Source organism: Salmo salar, chromosome 13, assembly GCF_965601325.2.
Source record: "Salmo salar chromosome 13, fSalSal1, whole genome shotgun sequence".
Taxonomy (NCBI): Eukaryota; Metazoa; Chordata; class Actinopteri; order Salmoniformes; family Salmonidae; genus Salmo; species Salmo salar.
The window spans coordinates 22,474,116-22,494,214 of NC_138303.1; the positions used below are offsets into that span (position 1 = coordinate 22,474,116).

The 20,099-nt window shown below is 44.2% G+C and overlaps 1 protein-coding gene across 5 annotated transcripts in view; it reads left to right on the forward strand.

Annotated features, from left to right (window-relative positions):
* The window catches only part of LOC106566672 (poly(rC)-binding protein 4), a 68,214-nt gene that overhangs the window by 31,404 nt on the left and 16,711 nt on the right, over positions 1-20,099 (forward strand). For 3 of the 5 annotated variants that reach the window (XM_014134929.3, XM_014134927.3, XM_014134926.3), the window contains 7 exons: positions 2,157-2,189; positions 4,547-4,663; positions 8,638-8,769; positions 10,727-10,855; positions 13,680-13,754; positions 15,060-15,131; positions 20,006-20,062. In XM_014134929.3, coding sequence (XP_013990404.3) covers positions 2,157-2,189; positions 4,547-4,663; positions 8,638-8,769; positions 10,727-10,855; positions 13,680-13,754; positions 15,060-15,131; positions 20,006-20,062 — 615 coding nt within the window. The remainder of the gene's footprint in view (positions 1-2,156; positions 2,190-4,546; positions 4,664-8,637; positions 8,770-10,726; positions 10,856-13,679; positions 13,755-15,059; positions 15,132-20,005; positions 20,063-20,099) is intronic. The other 2 variants (XM_082959887.1, XM_014134932.3) reach the window with 2 other exon arrangements.

Genomic DNA, 20,099 nt, shown 5'->3' on the forward strand with positions numbered 1-20,099 from the left:
AGGCTGATCTTTACTAATTTAGTGTCTACTTGGAAAGAGTGTAGGCTGCTCTTTGCCAGTTTAGTGTCTACTAGGAGGAGTGTAGGCTTCGCTTTACCAGTTTTGTGTCTACTAGGAGGAGTGTAGGCTGCTCTATACCATTTTAGTGTCTACTTGGAGGAGTGTAGGCTACTCTTTACCAGTTTAGTATCTACTAGGAGGGAGTGTAGTCTGATTTTTGCCAGTTTAGTGTCTACTAGAAAAGGGTGTTTGCAGGTCTTTACCAGTTTAGTTTCTACTAGGAGGAGTGTTTGCTTCCCTTCCCCAGTTTAATGTCTACTAGGTGAGTTTCTTCTCTTTACTAGTTTAGTGTCTACTAGGAAGGAGTGTTGTCTGATCTTTACCAGTTTAGTGTCTACTAGGAGGACTGTAGGCTGCTCTTAACCAGTTTAGTGTCTACTAGGAGGACTCTAGGCTGCACTTTACTAGTTTAGTGTCTACTAGGAGGGGGTGTAAGCTGCTCTTTACCAGTTTAGTGTCTACTCTGAGGAGTGTAGGCTTCTCTTTACCAGTTTAGTGTGTACCTGAAGTTGAAGGCTGCTCTTTACCAGTTTTAGTTTCTACTAGGAGGTGTTTAGGCTGCTCTTTACACATTTTGTGTCTACTAGGAGGAGTGTGGGCTGCTCTTTACCAGTTTAGTGTCTACTTGGAGGGGGTGAAGGCTGCTCTTTACAAGTTTAGTGTCTACTAGGAGGAGTGTAGACCTCTCTTGTCCAATTTGGTGTCTACTAGGAGGAGTATAGTCTGATCTTTACCAGTTTAGTGTCTACTTGGAGGGGGTGAAGGCTGCTCTTTACAAGTTTAGTGTCTACTAGGAGGAGTGTAGGCCTCTCTTGTCCAGTTTGGTGTCTACTAGGAGGAGTATAGTCTGATCTTAACCAGTTTAGTGTCTACTAGGAGGAGTGTAGGCTGTTCTTTACCAGTTTTGTGTCTACTAGGAGGAGTGTAGGCTGCTCTTTACCAGTTTAGTGTATACTTGGTGGGGTGTAGGTTGCTCTCTACCCCCTCGCTGGCTCTCGCTTGCCCTGTAATAGAACAGGTAGAGAGAAAGAGTGAGAGGGAGAGAGATAATGAGAGAGAGAATTGGGATGGGTAAACCAACACAGAGGGAATGAAATATTAAGAGAAAGAGGGGATAAGAAAGTGGGGAGAGAGAAAAGACAGACTGACGAAGAGGAAAAGGGGATACATGGAGATGAGAGGGCGAGAAATGCTCTGTTTTGCACATACCGTGCTGAAACAGACCTGTAACCAGGCTCTCCATCCAAAGCACTTGTGTTAATAACTCCCTTCCCCCTCTCTCATTCCTCATCTCTATCTCTGCTGGCCTCCATAACCACACCCTCTAAAATATCCCAAACTACACACTAGCATACTATTTACAATGAAATAACAGTGTGGCTAAGTACACAAAATAGTATGGTTGTGTTTTTATTGGAACACATCTGGTTGTCAATGTCATAGGTGTAGGTAGTAGAATCACTTGGAGAAGGGAGGAGAGAATGATGGGCTGAGGCCACTATAAAAGTGACAGATGGAGAGGCAATCTAAAGCTGACAGAGGATGCATGACAGAGGTGTGACTTAATTCTACTCCTGAGCCTGGGTGACGTGCCTGGCAGGCTGGCTGGCTGCGGGCCACACAGGAAGGATCTCACACAAGGACAGGACAGACATTAAGAGCTGATACTAGAAGAGTAGAGGGCTATAGATGTGACCATAAAGGAAGAGATTGAAGTGAAAATGGATAGATATTATTAACATTTCAGATGTGAATGGGATGAGAATACTGTATGTCAGCATGGTGCTATCCATCTCAGATTGGCAGAGGATTCTACTTTTCTATGCTGTGTTAGCTCAGATTACTTTTCAATGGAGGGGAAATGTAGTCAATGTGAAGAAAAGTATCTGTTTAATAGGGATTTGAAGTACAGACGGATTTCAATCTACAAGTTGAGAACACCACTTTAACAATTCACACACACACACACACACACACACACACACACACACACACACACACACACACACACACACACACACACACACACACACACACACACACACACACACACACACACCTCACTTCAAAGTTGTCCTTCATCTTCTCTTTCCCAGAAAGGAGAGACAGTGAAAAGAATACGAGAAGAGGTATGTTACCAGCTTCTTATCACCACTGTTCATTATCTGTGTACTCCACATTACCATAATCCATGCAAAGTAGAGCCTGTCATTGGTTGATGAAATGCATGTATATCAACTAGCTCCAAAGCTATCAGTATCACATCTTGTTTCTGCCTCAATATGCAATCTTTATTTTCCAGTTATTGTGTAGACCAGAAGTGTACCATCACGAAAAGGTTATAGTTCAAGGCAAAACATAATCAAACCGGAGACAGTGTCTAATATTGGTTGTGTTGCATTAATATTAAACTCAAACCCTCTCTGGATGTTTGGGAAGAGTGACTGGGATAGCATACAGAACAGCCACATAGTCTGACCTGCCTATTGGCCACTGGTGGCTTCATCTCTCCCTTTTTTGCACTCTCTCTCTCTCTGTCTGTATGAAGCTCTCTTTTTTCTCTCTGTCTTTCCCTCTCCCCCCTTTTCTCTGTCTCTGCCTGTCCCTGTCAAGCTTTCTCAACCACCCTCTCTCCCCATTTCTCAGTTTGTCTCCTCCCCCTCTTTCTTTCTTTTATGTCTCTTCTATTTCTCCCTCATAAACATCAAGGCTGCAGTTGATCCAATGGCGCTTGATTAACTCCTTGTATAAAAAGTCATGTGATTGCCATTGTGTTGGTTCTCGTCCCTCTGACTTCTGGTGTAAAACTATTATGTTGTACTTTATGAAGCAGAATGTGAAACAGAGAGGCGGTTAGACTGGGTGAGCATGTAGCCCTGTAGGGCCACTGGATGAGTCAGCCAGTAAACCAGTCATCCATGCTAGTTAGCCCTCCACCCACCCACCCAGTCAGTCAGTCAGACAAATAGGCATGCCTTTAGTTAGTTCCCCTATAAGAGGCTCTCTGGCTTCTGTCCTTACAGTGCCAGAATGACTCCATAAGATGACTGTAATCAACATTGTTAAAGTACCACCATACCTCCAATACCCATATGTCCACTCTCCAATCCCCAGACCCCAGGGCTCTGGAGAAAAATGAAGGGACAGTTGATGGAGAAATCAGAGTACCAGCCTAGTTTAGTTACTGCAAGGTCAACTCCCTTTAGGGTGATCCAGCTTCAGTATATATTGTTAGTTATCTGTGGAGCAGGGTGTATTAAGCCTAGGCGTCCTGCTAGCGGGACAACTTCCGGTGAAACTGGAAAGCGCGCAATTCAAATAAATAATTATAAAAATTATGGATATTAAACATTTAGGTATATATAAGTGTCTTATATCGGTTGAAAGCTTAAATTCTTGTTAATCTAACTGCACTGTCCGATTTACAGTAGCTATTACAGCGAAAGCATGCCATGCGATTGTTTGAAGACGGCGCCCCACATCAAAATATTTTTCCACCGGCACAGGTTTCATAAATTCACAAATAGCGATTTAAATATTCACTTACTTTTTGAAAATCTTCCTCTGATTTGTCATCCAAAGGGTCCCAGCTATAACATGTAGTGTTGTTTTGTTAGATAAAATCCTTCTTTATATCCCAAAAGTCTGTTTAGTTGGCGCCATCGATTTGAGTAATCCACTCGTTCAACATGCAGAGAAAGGAATCCAAAAATCTACCCCTAAACTTTGTTTCAACAAGTCAAAATACGTTACTATTTACTCCTCAGATACCCTAAAATGTAATCAAACTATAATATTTCTTACAGAAAGAAATATGTTCAATAGGAAACTGATTTTAGCAGGTGCGTCCTGTCTTCATAGCGTGCGCAAACACGAATTTCCAAGACTGTGACCCTGTACTAAAAGTGATATTTCTTATTTGATTTTGAAGTTACAAGCCTGAAACCTTGAACATAGACTGCTGACACCCTGTGGTAGCCATAGGAATTGCATCCTGGGAGCTAATTTTCCGTATGCCCTTATGCTTGCCATTGTAAGAGCATGGTCTCTCAAACAAAGAAATGAATTCTGGTTGGTTTTTCTTTGGATTTTCTCCTACCATATCTATTGTGTTATATTCTCCTACATTATTTTAACTTTCTACAAACTTCAAAGTGTTTTCTTTCCAATGGTACCAAGTATATGCATATCCTGGCTTCAGGGCCTGAGCAACAGGCAGTTTACTTTAGGCACGTCATTCAGGCGTAAATTGAGAAAAAAAAGGGGCCTAGCCCTAAGAAGTTTTTAACTGGTCTGGAGTTTGGCCTCCGTCTATTTAACCATACCCCTTCTTATCCATACTAACCTCATTGTGTCCTCCTCACCTCTCTGCCCTCTTACCTGTGCACCTTATTTGCGCCATCCACCACATGCTATAACCATGCTCTCCTCATCTAATTGAACGTAAATAAAGCTAGACCCTGGTTCTTGGTCTATCCCCCTACAGAGCAGTGCACGGGTGAACATCTCAGAGGGCTCCTGTCCAGAGAGAATCATCACCATCACCGGCTCTACAGACTGTGTCTTCAGGGCCTTCACCATGATCACATACAAACTGGAAGAGGTAAGACAACACAATCAGCGTTTCCCTTCGAGATTTCCTTAGGCAGGGCACAGCTGCACAAATTATTTGATGTATAATTTCCTGGTTTCCAATTCAATTATATATTTTTATTTATACAGTTCATCCTATAAATGAATAATTGAAAATCATTTCTTCCCAGGTTGGCATCTACTGCAGATGAATTTGACGTTGGATAGGAGTTAGACTGTTGCTGCTCTTGGTGCAAGAGCCTTTTCGTTTCTCATTTAGAATATTGCAGTGTGAAGTGTAGCTAGCACATTGATGAATACATTTATCACCCGGCCTTTTATGCAGCAGCATAGTGACTTATTAAATTGAGCTTGGCATTGGAACAGCCCTGACAAGAGGAGAGTAACAGTCGAGTGGCTCCATGCCGTTTATGGAAAGCATATTGTTTTGAGGGAGAACATGCGTCAGTGCTCCAGGCCTGTTGATGAAAGAGCAGATGACAATATGTTAACGTGTTAATTAATTAAACAGATGAGGTTTGTGTTTAATCCCTTAATGAGCTACAGATAATGGCAGACCTGCGGAACATTTAGCTATTTATCCATCAGCAAACTAATTAACATGATAGATTCAGGGACATTTTGGCTGGCCTAGCTTTGGAACAGTCGCTCCCCGCGTAGTCGAGTCGACGGAGCCTTGTTTCATTGCAGTCAGTAAACACACGCTGGCTGGGAGTGCGCCGTGCAGCATTCATTAAAGATCTTAAGCTCTCACCTATTCCCAACCCTACATTCAGCCGAAACTCCCGAGTTGTCATGGCAACCCGTTGGCTGACCTACAGCACACGGCATGCCTCTCACCATGCCTGAGTGGTATGTGTCTGACATCTTTAATTAAAGGATAGAAAGAAAAATACATTTTTGTTGGCCAATGGGTATTGTTAAGAATTGATATTGTTGTCTCTCTTCTGCTACTCCCTACTGTTATTGAATGAGAAGTTCACCCAAAATCCAGAGACTCCCAAGTGATTTTATACATTGAAACTAGTTCAGTGAAGTTTGCCCTTCCCCCTCACGCTCCGTGTAGTGCTGTACTGAAACAAATGCAAAAAAACGGCTCATGTGACTGGTGATGTTGCTGGATGCAGGTCTCGCTCTGCTCCGTTGCCAGTGGATTCATGATTCAGTAATCCACAAAGTTTGGACAAAGTTGTTGTTTTATTGAAAGCGTACAGCTGAATTAGCTATTTTTGTCAAAGGTTACTATTGGTTTTGAGAAAGGAAATGTGTACTTTTCCACCTAGGGCTGTTGCGGTGACCGTATTACCGCCACATCAGCGGTCACTAGTCATGAAGGCAGTCAAATTCCACTTGACCATTTAGTCATAGTAATTAGGCTTCTCCAGGCTCTGATGCTGCTTCTAGTCATTTGTAGCCTCCAAAACTTGCTAACTGCCTGGTACTCAGCACCCTATTGTCCCTCTAATCACTCTGACATCAATGCATAAGTAATCAAAAATCGAATCAAACACTTCCTGAGAGCCCATGAGCTCATGTTGCGCAACATTTCTATAGGCTATGCAATTGCGTGAGAAACAGAGTGAGGCTTACTATATTTATTCCTCAACTTTCCTAAGATTAAGCACATTGCTTATATTTACAACAGGATTATAGCCTACCTGGCTGGCATGAAAATAAACCACGGGAAAAGCGTCCTCCCTTTACTATTTATGTGCATAGATGACGTGTATTTTTTTCCGCTGCCCCTGGTTCGATAGAGGTGCATGATAATGGTCCATTCTAAATCAAAACAAATTTAACACATACAGTTGAAGTCGGAAGTTTACATACACTTAGGTTGGAGTCATTAAAACTCATTTTTCAACCACTCCACAAATTTCTTGTTAACAAACTATAGTTATGTTTACAGACAGATTATTTCACTTATAATTCACTGTATCACAATTCCAGTGGGTCAGAGGTTTACAGTGGGTCTAAGTTGACTGTGCCTTTTAAACAGCTTGGAAAATTCCAGAAAATGATGTCATAGCTTTAGAAGCTTCTGTTTGGCTAATTGACATCATTTGAGTCAATTGGAGGTGTACCTGTGGATGTATTTCAAGGCCTACCTTCAAACTCAGTGCCTCTTTGCTTGACATCATGGGAAAATCAAAAGAAATCAGCCAGAACGTCTGAAGGTACCATGTTCATCTGTACAAACAATGGTACGCAAGTATAAACACCATGGGACCACGCAGTCGTGATACCGCTCAGGAAGGAGACGCGTCCTGTATCCTAGAGATGAACGTACTTTGGTGCGAAAAGTGCAAATCAATCTCAGAACAACAGCAAAGGACCTTGTGAAGATGCTGAAAGAAACAGGTGCAAAATGAGTCCTATATCGACATAACCTGAAAGGCTGCTCAGCAAGGAGGAGCCACTGCTCCAAAACCGCCATAAAAAAGCCAGACTACGGTTTGCAACTGCACATGCTTTTTGGAGAAATGTCCTCTCGTCTGATGAAACAAAAATATAACTTTTTGGCCATAATGAACATCGTTATGTTTGGAGAAAAAAGGGGGAGGCTTGCAAGCCGAAGAACACCATCCCAACCTCAGAAGCACAGGGGTGGCGGCATCATCTTGTGGGGTGCTTTGCTGCAGGAGGGACTGGTGCACTTCACAAAATAGAGGGCATCATGAGGGAGGAAAATTATGTGGATATATTGAAGCAAGGCTACCCGAAATGTTTGACCCAAGTTAAACAATTTAAAGGCAATGCTACCAAATACTAATTGAGTGTTTGTAAACTTCTGACCCACTGGGAATGTGATGAAAGAAATGAAAGCTGAAATAAATCCTTCTCTCTACTATTATTCTGACATTTCACATTCTTAAAATAAAGTGGTGATCCTAACTGAGATGTAAGACAGGGAATTTTTACTTGAATTAAATGTCAGGAATTGTGAAAAACTGAGTTTAAATGTATTTGGCTAAGGTGTATGTAAACTTCCAACTTCAACTGTACATGTTGTACTTGACTTGTTTCTCCCAGGAAAGGAGATTTTATTTGGAGCAGTTTAGTCATTCTCCATTGATGTCTCATCATCCTAACCACAGCAAACACGGGGGATTATGCCCAGCGCCTCTTTGTGTGACTGCAGATTCTTGTAACCCCCGGACGTATTTACGCCAATTTGCTTTTGAGAGTTGTTCACCGAGTTTGGTGAGTGAGCAAGGATCGTGCCATTCACAGTTGTTAAGATATGACGCGTATTTTTAGATCAAATCTGGGAGATGACGCCCAGAGCCCTGCGATCCCACTGACGAGCTACGTGCTCCTCATATAATGAGACAACTCCACGTCAGCCATGTTGCCTAGATCCTTCTGCCTCACTTAATGTAGACACTGAGAGAAAACCAAGGATCATAGCTGCATTAGATACATGGGTTTTCTATTTAAAAAGTAGGCTTACAAGAATTGTTGGAGAAATAAATGTTTTTTTGCTCAAATCACCTGGAGGGCACCTCTGTAAAGTACGTGAAATTATTATCGCACACCGTCTAGTTAACGCATTCTGTTTGAAATGCATGTGGTGCGCTTTGCATTCTGCCAGGGCATACGGAGAGAGAGGGGGCGAGACTTGTATTCAGGCTGAGTTATTGGGATGTTCGCTGATAGACAGAGAGATAGCGAGGGCCATTTACATTTCAAAGGCTTCGGGAGCCTTACTGTTCATTAATTACTAGCTCAATCTCCGCCTACACCGGAGTGAAGGAGAGGCTATTTACTACCTGGTTTATTACCTGGTCAAATGAAGGAACATTTTAAACAACTTGACTGAGGCCAAGGCTTTACCTTTACAGGGCCACTCAAGACCCCCCTTCAATCGAAGCCGAGTTTTTAGGTATTATGCCATCAATGACTTATCATCCATCTTTCTCTCTCTCTCTTCCTCTGTCCCTGTCTCTATCTTTTCCTCCTCCTTTTCAACCCTCTCTCCAGGACCTCACTACACTGGTGGCCAACGGCACCATCAGCAGCAAACCCCCAGTGACCCTACGACTAGTCATCCCAGCCAGCCAGTGTGGCTCCCTCATCGGCAAGGGAGGGGCCAAGATCAGGGAGATCAGAGAGGTGAGAGACTTCAGAATAACTACCTGCATTCAGTTACCAGAAGTTAACTATAGTCTCTATTCAATCCATATCGAGGAAGTTCAGCATGATTGAAATTTAAGGGCAATGTTCCCACGTTAGCAGAGACTGCATTCACGGTACATGTTGCATATGTCAGCTCAATCGGAAATTACCTTTACATTTCTATCACATAATCAGTAATGTTTCAGCAATACAGATTGTATAGAGCCCTAAAGCAAAAACAAACTGGCACACAGGCTAGCTAAATTGAGCAACCCGTCATACCTCCCTATCACCTCTGTCCACAGCTTCGTATCTGGATGAGCAGACACTTGTTTAAAGAAAGCTATGATAAGGGGATGATGATTGAGTTGGTGGAAAATATCAAAAAGATTGTTGACTTGAGGCAAGAAACAAGGCCCTTTAGAGTTGAAAAAAAGGCAGCCATTTTACGTGACTGTAGCCAGAGTGGGGAGATAGCTAGTCCCTGCCCTGATCAGCGCTCCAGGCGACTATATGCCAGTCTGTTTCATGTCCGGTTTGTGTTTATCTCAGGGGCACTAAGCTACTATCGGGAACCATACACGATATCCTGTGGTCAGGATGCGTTATGTATTCTGTTTGTTCAAATAGAGTGGCAGTTGCACTGTGCTTTGACTCTACTGCAAGCTGATTTTACTTGCAGAGCACTGCTATTTGTATGCAGGTCTTTCCATCCATCCATCCATGACCACCCAAGGTTTAGTGCTACGCTTATCACAAAGTCACTAAGCTTACTCTGTGAAATGAGGGGGAAAACCCCTTTTTTAATCTCTGGGTCATTCCACAAAATGAGTCCCCTTTGATATTTTAAGTAGAAATTATGCACCGATGTTGGATTTTAAAAGCCTGTTATATTAAATGAAGTGCCCTTTAATATAGACCACATGGAACATTCAATAAATATGATTTGTATTATAAATAAATTCTGTATTTTCTCTCTGTGCACTCTCTGAAGATTTTAATCCACTTAACTCCAACATTTATCCAGGTTTTCACCATCACTGTAAAGCCCTAGTTATTTTGTTACTCTGACAAAGTCATTTCTGAAGATTCTTTTTTTCATGTGATTAGTGATTCATTTTAAGGTAAAAATTTGTTTCACTTGTCCCACATTGTAAGGTCTGTTACATGAACTGAACTCTTGTTTTAATATGTTGTAACTATTCATTTTTAAATATATTTTTCTAAAGAAACATTGAACATTTAATAGTCAACTCATAGTGTAAAATCAGGTGAGATGGTTCTACTCTCTTTGGACATTTTCTGGTGTTTTGTGGTGGAAAACTGAGTGGGTCAAACATAACTCTTCAACCCTGTTACCCACAGATAGACAGGCTAGACATTTTTAAAGAAATCAATCAATTGTGAAGCTTGAATTCAATTGCCCCTCCCTGTTGCACACAACAAGCTTCCATTCCCTTGTCACAAGAGGATTTATGGCTGATTTAAGATGAAATCGTCAACCCTGTTAAGGTCAACCTTGTTACGGTCAACCCTGTTACTTTATTTGTCAAAAAATAAATGTGCCTCTTGAGATGGGAAAACATGTTTTTTATTAAATTGAAAATGTGCTCATCATGACAGAATGTAAAAATTTGGTGAAATAAATGTTGTTTTTTAAGTTACACTACCCAAACGGGACTCATTTTGTGGAACGACCCTTCTCTTTTTTTGGGTATTTTATTAGGATACCCATTAGCTGTTGCAAAAGCAGCAGCTACTCTTCCTGGGGTCCACCCAAAACATGAAACATAATACAGAATGACATAATACAGAACATCAATAGACAAGAACAGCATACATTTTTTAAAAAGGTCAACAAACCACAGAGATGGACCCATGTCAGTGTGATTATTAGAATGCCAAATGTTTCTGAATCGGTGTAATCCTTTCCTTTAACCCCTATCATTGGCAGAGCACCGGAGCACAGATACAGGTGGCAGGGGATTTGCTGCCAAACTCTACTGAGCGAGGGGTGACGATATCGGGGAGTCAGGACTCTGTAATCCAGTGTGTCAAGCTCATCTGCACTGTAATCCTGGAGGTAGGGCGCCATTTCTCTCCTTCTCCCTTTCCTATCCCCCTCCACACACACACACACACACACACACACACACACACACACACACACACACACACACACACACACACACACACACACACACACACACACACACACACATCCATAACCATGGGTGGAATTCAATCAAACCTACACTACACTGTTACTGGAGTAACAATAACAGTGTTTCTGCATTTTCGTGGCACAAGAGCAATGTTATATTTGTCCAGCTTGGGTGCTATCCATAGTGTTGATTTGATTGAATTATTGCCATACCAAGAATATACACTGCTCAAAAAAATAAAGGGAACACTTAAACAACACAATGTAACTCCAAGTCAATCACACTTCTGTGAAATCAAACTGTCCACTTAGGAAGCAACACTGATTGACAATACATTTCACATGCTGTTGTGCAAATGGAATAGACAACAGGTGGAAATTATAGGCAATCAGCAAGACACCCCCAATAAAGGAGTGGTTCTGCAGGTGGGGACCACAGACCACTTCTCAGTTCTTATGCTTCCTGGCTGATGTTTTGGTCACTTTTGAATGCTGGCGGTGCTTTCACTCTAGTGGTAGCATGAGACGGTGTCTACAACCCACACAAATGGCTCAGGTAGTGCAGCTCATCCAGGATGGCACATCAATGCGAGCTGTGGCAAGAAGGTTTGCTGTGTCTGTCAGCGTAGTGTCCAGAGCATGGAGGCGCTACCAGGAGACAGGCCAGTACATCAGGAGACGTGGAGGAGGCCGTAGGAGGGCAACAACTCAGCAGCAGGACCGCTACCTCCGCCTTTGTGCAAGGAGGAGCAGGAGAAGCACTGCCAGAGCCCTGAAAAATGACCTCCAGCAGGCCACAAATGTGCATGTGTCTGCTCAAACGGTCAGAAACAGACTCCATGAGGGTGGTATGAGGGCCCGACGTCTACAGGTGGGGGCTGTGTTTACAGCCAAACACCGTGCAGGACGTTTAGAATTTGCCAGAGAACACCAAGATTGGCAAATTCGCCACTGGCGCCCTGTGCTCTTCACAGATGAAAGCAGGTTCACACTGAGCACGTGACAGACGTGACTGAGTCTGGCGACGCCGTGGAAAACGTTCTTCTGCCTGCAACATCCTCCAGCATGACCGGTTTGGCGGTGGGTCAGTCATGGTGTGGGGTGGCATTTCTTTGGGGGGCCGCACAGCCCTCCATGTGCTCGCCAGAGGTAGCCTGACTGCCATTAGGTACCGAGATGAGATCCTCAGACCCCTTGTGAGACCATATGCTGGTGCGGTTGGCCCTGGGTTCCTCCTAATGCAAGACAATGCTAGACCTCATGTGGCTGGAGTGTGTCAGCAGTTCCTGCAAGAGGAAGGCATTGATGCTATGGACTGGCCCGCCCGTTCCCCAGACCTGAATCCAATTGAGCACATCTGGGACATCATGTCTCGCTCCCTCCACCAACGCCACGTTGCACCACAGACTGTCCAGGAGTTGGCGGATGCTTTAGTCCAGGTCTGGGAGGAGATCCCTCAGGAGACCATCCGCCACCTCATCAGGAGCATGCCCAGGCGTTGTAGGGAGGTCATACAGGCACGTGGAGGCCACACACACTACTGAGCCTCATTTTGACTTGTTTTAAGGACATTACATCAAAGTTGGATCAGCCTGTAGTGTGGTTTTCCACTTTAATTTTGAGTGTGACTCCAAATCCAGACCTCCGTGGGTTGATAAATTGGATTTCCATTGATTATTTTTGTGTGATTTTTGTTGTCAGCACATTCAGCTCTGTAAAGAAAAAAATATTTAATAAGATTATTTCTTTCATTCAGATCTAGGATGTGTTGTTTAAGTGTTCCTTTTATTTTTTGGAGCAGTATAGATGAGAGGTAATAATAGCCACTAACAATTCCACTAATCTGAGCTTTAGGGAAATGTGGCGCATCCGTCCTGAAGAGCCAGCTAAAGTTAACTTCTCCTCGACTCTGAACACATTAGTCAGCATCCTCTGATCTTTGCTCGCGGACCCTATTAGACTCTGAGGAACCTTATTATGGAGCAGCCTGATGAGGCAGTCACAGAGGAAAGCACCCTGGCTCAAGTTTTCCTTTGTTGGAAAAGGACATCAAACTCTTAACCCAAAAACAAACTGACCTGCAGCAAAGTGTGTTCACCTTTAAACAACTGTTCTCTTGAGGAACAGGAGTGGGGGGGGGAAGGGAAAAAACTTCCAGCGGGGTCTTGCTTTTGGCTTCAGGATGTAAATTATGCAAAGTTATACAAAGAATATGCTGCCGCAGAAAATATGCTCCACATTTCCAGAAGACCATGCATCCTTATGATAAATTATAATTGGTGAGTTTGAGTTTTCTCTGAATGGGAGTAGGTTTTTGTCAGTTAAGTGTGTGTGTGTGCGTGCGTGGGGGGGGTGCAGTGCATTTGACATATCCAAAGGGATGTTAAACAACTTGAGTTGAAGGCTGAGATTACAAACCCAAGATCCAATCAACCCTAAAGAGCTGCTGTTTCAATGGTTGAACTGTTCAATTAATGACTAATGTCACCATGAGAAAAAGGTGACAAATGTCATGTAAATGTCATTAGTAGTTTAATACACCATTCATTGTCATCCTGCTTCAACGCCATTTGCTCCATTTCTTTCCCTCACACACAGCATAAGTGACACAACATTAGCTACATTTAAAAGATCAAATCCATCACACACATTTTTTACTTGCATTTGTCATATTTATTTTAGTGATAAAGGTGTTTCGATATGTCACCACACCAGACCCCTTGTCCTATGTTTGACTCCCCAGTCTCCTCCGAAAGGCGCTACTATTCCTTACCGGCCCAGCCTCTCCCCAGGAGCACTTCTCATCTCTGGCAACCAGGTGAGAACGCCACAAACACATCCCTGTATAGACGTATCGTGTGAAATATAGTCCAGTGTACTTATTGAGGGACTTTAGAGCACCATTCTATGTAAGATCCCTAGTTATGGTTCATGACCCAGTGTGAATACAAGAGGTTATTTTGCTACTTTGGGGTTGTATGTATTTGTGTGAGTATAGGGGGATGAGATTGGGTGTGGGGGAGATGTCAGGACCGCCATGGATTAAAACATTTTAGCCACTGTCTATAGACCTCTAGCGTTGGGCTGGACCGCGGTGGAGCCTGGTTGCTATGCCTGCCTGTCCTGGGGATCCAAACCCTGTTACAGTATATGAGCTGTCTGAGCCTCTGATATGGTATTGAGTTGAGAGATTGCTCATAATAAGATATCAAATTAACTGCAGGGTGAAGCTATGGTCAGAGGAAGATGAAGCTCTTTAATGAATACAGAGCAGTGATAAGGAGTGTTTGTGTAATTTGTCAGAGGAGAAAAATGAACTGGAATGGGAAACACTCAGCTGGATGGTGACCAGAGGAGGCTGGTGGGTGGAGCTATAGGAGAAAACGGGCTCATTGTAATGACTGGAATGGAACGGTTTCCATATGTTTGATGTGTTTGACTCAGTTCAATTGATTCCATTCCAGCCATTACAATGAGCCCATCCTCCTATAGCTCCTCCCACCAGCCTCCTCTGATGGTAATTCATACCATTAGCCAGACAAAGAGAGTTAGACATGGAGCTCCAAGGACCACTATGGCCCTATTTGATCTTTACTTCAGTCAATACACTCCAGAAGGAAGAAAAACATTATATATTTTACTTTACATTTCAGAGGAACAGAAGAGGTTTTCAGTTAAACATTTCAGTTGGAAAATGAATGTAGTCTGCGGGATTTACCAATATATCTGTATGGTTTTATGATGTTGAAAATGCTCTAGGATGACATTTTAAAAGACTACTACTCCTTGATTTATTACATGAATTTAGCTTCCATGTTTTTACTATTAGTATGTCTGCTTTGCTTATCCTAGGTACTCTGTGTTTACAGCAGAGGAGGCTGCTGGGAGGACCTATAAGAGGACAGATTCATTGTAATGGCTGTAATGGCATTAATGGAACGGAGTCAAACACATCAAACAGATGGGAACCACATGTTTTACTCCATTCCGTTTATTCCAGCCATTACAATGAGCCCATCCTCCTATAGCTCAACCCACTAGCCTCCTCTGCTTTACAGTATGTAACGAATGAGCTTCCTTCAAAAGCTAAATGAATATCTGTTCTCCCTGTGTGTATGTTAAGGTGTTTGAGGCATCAGACTTTACCCCCCACCCTCTGTACTCAGTCTCCCAGGGGGGGCTTGACCTGCAGCAGGTGAGTGATAGATGAACTGAGGTTACACTTACACCTCAAACTATGAATACAAAAGTGGTCCAAAGTAGAACTTTGAGCTATAATAACATTGAAGAAAATAACCAACAGCTGAGCCTAATCTGCAGCCATTGTTCCAACATAGCATCACAAACATGATAACTGCTGTGACTAAATACCACAAGGCACTCCATTACCCTTCTACCAACCGTTTCGTATTACCCCCTCATCTTTTCATATCAGTCTAACTGTCACAAAGAGGCTATAGGGACCTAGAGTTTATAACTCTATAAACTATGCTAGTCAGTGCTGGTTGGATGCTGGTCAGAGCTGGTCTGACCAGCATGGTCTAGTTGGTCAAGATGGTCTGACCAGCATGGTCTAGTTGGTCGAGGTGGTCTGACCAGCATGGTCTAGTTGGTCAAGATGGTCTGACCAGCATGGTCTAGTTGGTCGAGGTGGTCTGACCAGCATGGTCTAGTTGGTCAAGATGGTCTGACCAGCATGGTCTAGTTGGTCGAGATGGTCTGACCAGCATGGTCTAGTTGGTCGAGGTGGTCTGACCAGCATGGTCTAGTTGGTCAAGATGGTCTGACCAGCATGGTCTAGTTGGTCGAGGTGGTCTGACCAGCATGGTCTAGTTGGTCGAGATGGTCTGACCAGCATGGTCTAGTTGGTCGAGGTGGTCTGACCAGCATGGTCTAGTTGGTCAAGATGGTCTGACCAGCATGGTCTAGTTGGTCAAGATGGTCTGACCAGCATGGTCTAGTTGGTCGAGGTGGTCTGACCAGCATGGTCTAGTTGGTCAAGATGGTCTGACCAGCATGGTCTAGTTGGTCAAGATGGTCTGACCAGCATGGTCTAGTTGGTCGAGGTGGTCTGACCAGCATGGTCTAGTTGGTCGAGGTGGTCTGACCAGCATGGTCTAGTTGGTCGAGGTGGTCTGACCAGCATGGTCTAGTTGGTCGAGGTGGTCTGACCAGCATGGTCTAGTTGGTCGAGGTGGTCTGACCAGCATGGTCTAGTTGGTCGAGGTGGTCTGACCAGCATGGTCTAGTTGGTCGAGATGGTCTGACCAGCATGGTCTAGTTGGTCGAGGTGGTCTGACCAGCATGGTCTAGTTGGTCGAGGTGGTCTGACCAGCATGGTCTAGTTGGTCGAGGTGGTCTGACCAGCATGGTCTAGTTGGTCGAGGTGGTCTGACCAGCATGGTCTAGTTGGTCGAGGTGGTCTGACCAGCATGGTCTAGTTGGTCAAGATGGTCTGACCAGCATGGTCTAGTTGGTCGAGGTGGTCTGACCAGCATGGTCTAGTTGGTCGAGGTGGTCTGACCAGCATGGTCTAGTTGGTCGAGGTGGTCTGACCAGCATGGTCTAGTTGGTCGAGGTGGTCTGACCAGCATGGTCTAGTTGGTCGAGGTGGTCTGACCAGCATGGTCTAGTTGGTCGAGGTGGTCTGACCAGCATGGTCTAGTTGGTCGAGGTGGTCTGACCAGCATGGTCTAGTTGGTCAAGATGGTCTGACCAGCATAGTCTAGTTGGTCGAGGTGGTCTGACCAGCATGGTCTAGTTGGTCGAGGTGGTCTGACCAGCATGGTCTAGTTGGTCAAGATGGTCTGACCAGCATGGTCTAGTTGGTCGAGGTGGTCTGACCAGCATGGTCTAGTTGGTCGAGGTGGTCTGACCAGCATGGTCTAGTTGGTCAAGATGGTCTGACCAGCATGGTCTAGTTGGTCGAGGTGGTCTGACCAGCATGGTCTAGTTGGTCGAGGTGGTCTGACCAGCATGGTCTAGTTGGTCGAGGTGGTCTGACCAGCATGGTCTAGTTGGTCGAGGTGGTCTGACCAGCATGGTCTAGTTGGTCGAGGTGGTCTGACCAGCATGGTCTAGTTGGTCGAGGTGGTCTGACCAGCATGGTCTAGTTGGTCGAGGTGGTCTGACCAGCATGGTCTAGTTGGTCGAGGTGGTCTGACCAGCATGGTCTAGTTGGTCGAGGTGGTCTGACCAGCATGGTCTAGTTGGTCGAGGTGGTCTGACCAGCATGGTCTAGTTGGTCGAGGTGGTCTGACCAGCATGGTCTAGTTGGTCAAGATGGTCTGACCAGCATGGTCTAGTTGGTCAAGATGGTCTGACCAGCATGGTCTAGTTGGTCGAGGTGGTCTGACCAGCATGGTCTAGTTGGTCGAGGTGGTCTGACCAGCATGGTCTAGTTGGTCAAGATGGTCTGACCAGCATGGTCTAGTTGGTCGAGGTGGTCTGACCAGCATGGTCTAGTTGGTCGAGGTGGTCTGACCAGCATGGTCTAGTTGGTCGAGGTGGTCTGACCAGCATGGTCTAGTTGGTCGAGGTGGTCTGACCAGCATGGTCTAGTTGGTCGAGATGGTCTGACCAGCATGGTCTAGTTGGTCGAGGTGGTCTGACCAGCATGGTCTAGTTGGTCGAGGTGGTCTGACCAGCATGGTCTAGTTGGTCAAGCTGGTCTGACCAGCATAGTCTAGCTGGTTTTGCTGGTGACCAGCCTTCGCTGTGTTTTGGACACTGGATTTTACAGTCAACAAAAATATAAACGCAACATGTAAAGTGTTGGTCCCATGTTTCATGAGCTGAAAAAGAAAAATCCCTGAAATTTTCCATACACACAAAAAACATATTTCTCTCAAATATGAAGCACAAATTTGTCTAAATGTATCCTTTGCCAAGATAATCCATCCACCTGACAGGTGTGGCATATCAAGAAGCTGATTAAACAGCATGATCATTACACAGGTGCACAGGTGCACCTTGTGCTGTGGCAATAAAAGGCCACAATAAAATGTGCCATTTTGTCACACAACACAATGCCACAGATGTCTCATCATTATCATATTTCCCAGCATGCTCTATTGCAGTTGATTTTTTGAATTGTCTGTACATTGATTTGTTATGTAATCTTATGCTACACAAAGGTAAATAACATAAATTTTTCTAAACTAATCCAATCTGTTCGTTGGACTTATTCAAACCGTAACTGAAATGGTTGTTCCAGTTTAGATGGTTTGGTAGTCTTGTTAATTTATTTAAATAAAACATTTCCCTGGCAGACATTCTGAAAAAAAAAATTGTGAGGGGGAAAAAAGTTCCAATTGTTGCATATCCCCACTCTGGCTCAATTCCATAGGAATTAAACATCACTTTGCAAGCCAGCATGATGTGACTTGGTTTTTCATAAGCTGGTCACCAGTTTCCAAAACACAGCAATGGCTGGTCACCAACAAAAACACAGCTAAGACTGGTCACCAGCAAAACACAGCGAAGGCTGGTCACCAGCAAAAACACAGCGAAGCACTGCGAAGACTGGTCATCATAAAAACACATTGCAGGTACCACAAAACCACAGCATAGGCTGGTCACCAGCAAAAACACAGCATAGGCTGGTCACCAGCAAAAACACAGCGAAGCACTGTGAAGACTGGTCATCATAAAAACACATTGCAGGCACCACAAAAACACAGCATAGACTGGTCACCAGCACCTACACCGGACCACCAGGGTCCTGACTGGCCATGTACATTACATACATGGATACTGTATGTAAAGCAACACATCTCTTATTGTCTCTTCTTGATGTTCTCGGGGAGGTGAAACGGCCTGTGGTGATTCACACCTTAGCTAGCTATTGTAATCATTTATTTCAGAATGGCTCTGGGAGCCTCCCCGCGGTTTTCCAGTGGTTAGATCTGGTCCCTTCTGTCAATTCTGATTATTGATTCTGCGGTGTCTCTCCTAGTGATCAAAATATGACAGTATTAGCCATGGTCTGACCATGTTTTCTGTTCTTCCAGTTTATTGTGTGGTTTTGGTGCGTATACAACCTCACCTCCAGATTATGGCCATGGAGTGGTAATACAAGTCAGACTGCTGCCGGCGGTCAGAATTTAGTTTAGCTAAGTGCTGTCTGGCCTGACCTTGGGGATACATGGACACCACCCTGACTAATGAGAGAGCAGGAGGGTAGCACTGAGGGCTGGGAGGAGGGGAAGAGAGAGAGGAGGGGAAGAGAGAGAGGAGGGGAAGAGAGAGAGGAGGGGAAGAATGAGGAGAGGGAGAAGAGAGAATGGAGGGGAAGTCAGGGAAGGGGGATGAGAGAGCGAGGACAGGGAGAAGAAAGGAAAAGAGATTGCGAGTGAGTTGAGGTAACAGAGAGTGGAGTTACTGCAGGAGGCACGTTACAGAGCTTTACATCACTCCAGCCGATGCTTGGCATTGTGATTGGTGATCTTAGGCTTGTGTGCGGCTGCTCGGCCATGGAAACCCCTTATATGAAGCTCCCGACAAACAGTTATTGTGCTGACGTTGCTTCCAGAGGTAGTTTGGAACTTGGTAGTGAGTATTTAAACCAAAGACAGACGATTTTTACGTGCTACATGCTTCAGCACTCGGCGGTCCGGTTCTGTAAGAGTGGCCTACCACTTCACAGCTGAGCTGTTGTTGCTCCTAGATGTTTCCACTTCACAATAACAATACTTAGAGTTGACTGGGGCAACTCTAGCAGGGCAGAAATTTGATGAACTCTCTTGTTGGAAAGGTGGTATCCTATGACGGTGCCACGTTGAAAGTCACTGAGCTTTTCCCTAAGGCCATTCTACTGCCAATGTTTGTCTATGGAAATTGCATGGCTGTGTGCTCGATTTTATACACCTGTCAGCAACGGGTATGGCTGAAATAGCCAAATCCACTAATTTGAAGGGGTGTCCACATTTTTATATATGTAGTGTACTTACCAATTGTTGATATAGTAAACTGTATAAATATGATATATCAGTGATGCACTTATATACACTGTCTGCTAAGTGGTTATTGGCATAACACTGTTTTATTACTGTCATTTGCCTAATGTAGAGTGATCTCTTCCAGGCCTACACTGTACAAAACCAATATGGCATTCCTCATACAGAGGTAAGTGGGGTTATATATACTGTAGTTACCATTAGCA